The 2,744-nt window shown below is 43.0% G+C and overlaps 1 protein-coding gene across 1 annotated transcript; it reads left to right on the top strand.

Annotated features, from left to right (window-relative positions):
* The first annotated feature begins 423 nt into the window (after positions 1-423).
* LOC132027147 (olfactory receptor 2AE1) lies at positions 424-1,368 on the top strand. The gene has a single exon (XM_059415922.1). It carries the CDS (start codon positions 424-426, stop codon positions 1,366-1,368), a length of 945 nt encoding a protein of 314 aa, XP_059271905.1.
* The last annotated feature ends 1,376 nt before the right edge of the window (positions 1,369-2,744 follow it).

Raw genomic sequence — 2,744 nt, 5'->3', positions numbered from 1 at the left:
GGATGAATGTCAAACCAACAGGGGATGGGGTCTGGTGGTTTTGTAATGTGTCAGTGTGGCTAGGGGGATCTACATTCCTCAGAATTCCCATTTTTGTGCATTTCTGGAGAAAGCAGGCCATAGGAGAGATTCTGAGCAGAGGGCCCCCTACGGGGCTCGATCCCAGGACCCTGAGATCATGACCCGAGCCGAAGGCAGAGGCTTTAACCCACTGAGCCACCCAGGCGCCCCTATTTAAAGTTATTTTTTAAAAGTTATTTTAATAATTAGAGCTGTTGACGAATCAGAAATAGAAAAAAAATTCTCTGCACAAATGCTTTGGTAGATCAAAAGGTGCTTATTGTCAGGTCTGCCAAGCCCCAGTATTTCTGATATCACACTTCATCTCTGCTTCCTCTTTCCCCAGAGACTGAGAGAGGGGAGATGTGGCAGAGGAATCAGACCTCTCTGGCAGACTTCATCCTTGAAGGCCTCTTTGATGACTCTCTTACCCACCGTTTCCTTTTCTCCTTAACCATAGTGGTCTTCCTTACTGCAGTGAGTGGCAATGTGCTCACCATTCTCCTCATCTGTGCTGATGCCCAGCTTCATACACCCATGTACCTCCTGCTCAGCCAGCTCTCTCTCATGGATCTGATGCATGTCTCCACAACCATCCCGAAGATGGCTACCAACTACCTCTCTGGCAAAAAGACCATCTCCTTTGTGGGCTGCGCTACCCAGCACTTCTTCTATTTGGCTCTGGGTGGTGCCGAGTGTATTCTCTTGGCTCTCATGTCCTATGACCGCTATGTGGCCATTTGTCATCCACTTCGTTATACCGTTCTCATGAACAGAAGGGTGGAAGTGATGATGGCTGTCATGTCGTGGTTGGGAGCGTCTATAAACTCTCTAATTCACACAACGATCTTGATGCACTTCCCTTTCTGTGGGTCTCGAAAAATCCACCACTTCTACTGTGAGTTTCCAGCTGTTGTGAAGTTGGTGTGTGGAGACATCACTGTTTATGAGACCACAGTGTACATCAGCAGCATCCTACTTCTCCTCTTCCCCATTTTCCTGGTTTCTACATCCTATGCCTTTATCCTCCACAGTGTCATTCAGATGCGTTCATCTGGGAGTAAGAGAAATGCCTTTGCTACTTGTAGTTCTCACTTCATTGTGGTTTCCTTCTGGTTTGGTGCCTGCATCTTCTCATACATGAGGCCCAGGTCCCAGCACACTCCATTGCAAGACAAAGTTGGTTCTGTGTTCTATAGCATCATTACTCCCACGCTGAATCCTTTGATTTATACTCTCCGGAATAAGGATGTAGCTAAGGCTCTGAGAAGAGTGCTGCGGAGAGATATTCTCACTCAGAGACAGTAATTGACCGTTGCCCTGAATGTAAGAGTGGAATGGGATAAGCTCCGTAAGTTGATCTGCATAAACCTCTAAGCTCTTCAAGAGTTCAGATCCCTGATGACTACTGCAAAAATAAAGTGGTGAACACATAATTCCAGTATTCTAACTTGCTCTCAGGCATCTAAGTACTGTAGAATATTGTCTTTGTCCATTTGGGCTACTATCACAAAAATACTATAGACTAGGTGGCTTCAACAACAAAACATTTTATTTTCTCACAGTTCTGGAGGCTGAGAAGTCCAAGATCAACTTTTAAAATTGCTAGACACTCTCTCATTTCCTTTTGATTTCTTTAAAAGTGTAACCTTGCCAAAACATGTTTCCCTAAGGGAAATAAGTAAGATAGAGAAAGACAAATACCATATGATTTCTGTCATATGTGGAATTTAAGAAATAAAACAGATGGACATATGGGATGGGGGAAATAAAGAGAAGGAAACAAATCATAACCCACTCTTAACGATAGAGAACAAACTCAGGGTTGATGGAGGTGGGTGGGGGATGGGCTAGATGGGTGATGGGGATTAAGGGGCCACTTGTGATGAGCCCTGGATGCTGTATGTAAGTAATGTATCACTTTAATTCTACTCCTGAAACCAATATTGCACTGTATGTTAACTAGAATTTAAATTAAAAAATTGGGAAAAAGGAAAAAAAAATAAAACAGCACTCTGCATCTTCTGTCCCCTGCTTCTATTTTTTACTACTACTTTGCATGATGTTGTGTATTAATTTATTTTTTTAAGATTTTATTTATTTATCTGAGACAGAGAGAGAGAGAGAGAGAGCAGAAGCAGGGGGAAAAGCAGAGGGAGAGGGAAAAGCAGGCTCCCTGCTGAGCAAGGAGCCCAACGAGAGGCTCCATCCCAGGACTCTTGATTCCAGGACCATGGGATCATGACTTGAGCCAAAGGCAGATGCTTAATGACTGAGCCACCCAGGTGCCCCATATTGATGGTCTTACTAGAATGTGAGCTCCCAAGGTCAAGGACTTGACTTTGCTTACTTTTGTCCTGCCAGACCCAAGACAAGAGCCTGATAAGAAATAGGTATTCAGTAGCTATTTCTTGCACAGATCATAAACAAAAGGAACCTAGACTGTTAACTATCCCATGACATTAATGATATTTAATTCAGAAAGGGGAAGAAATTATAAAAATGAGATATGGTAGATGGCTTTGGCTGACATCCTTGGCCCCAGACAGCCAGATGTTAATTTCACATAAATACAGAGTGGCCTGACATCTCAGTGAACTTTTCTGGGATCTAATGTTCTGAGAAATTCCAAAGTGAGGACAAATTTCTATATCTTGCTTCCCTATTAGTTAAAAAAAAAAAAA

The sequence above is a fragment of the Mustela nigripes genome, chromosome 11 (assembly GCF_022355385.1).
Source record: "Mustela nigripes isolate SB6536 chromosome 11, MUSNIG.SB6536, whole genome shotgun sequence".
In the NCBI taxonomy this organism is placed as follows: domain Eukaryota; kingdom Metazoa; phylum Chordata; class Mammalia; order Carnivora; family Mustelidae; genus Mustela; species Mustela nigripes.
This window is presented reverse-complemented; position numbering and strand designations above follow the sequence as displayed.

Excerpts from the sequence above, each read along its gene's own strand:
- LOC132027147 (XM_059415922.1), top strand. The coding sequence starts at position 424 with ATGTGGCAGAGGAATCAGACCTCTCTGGCAGACTTCATCCTTGAAGGC.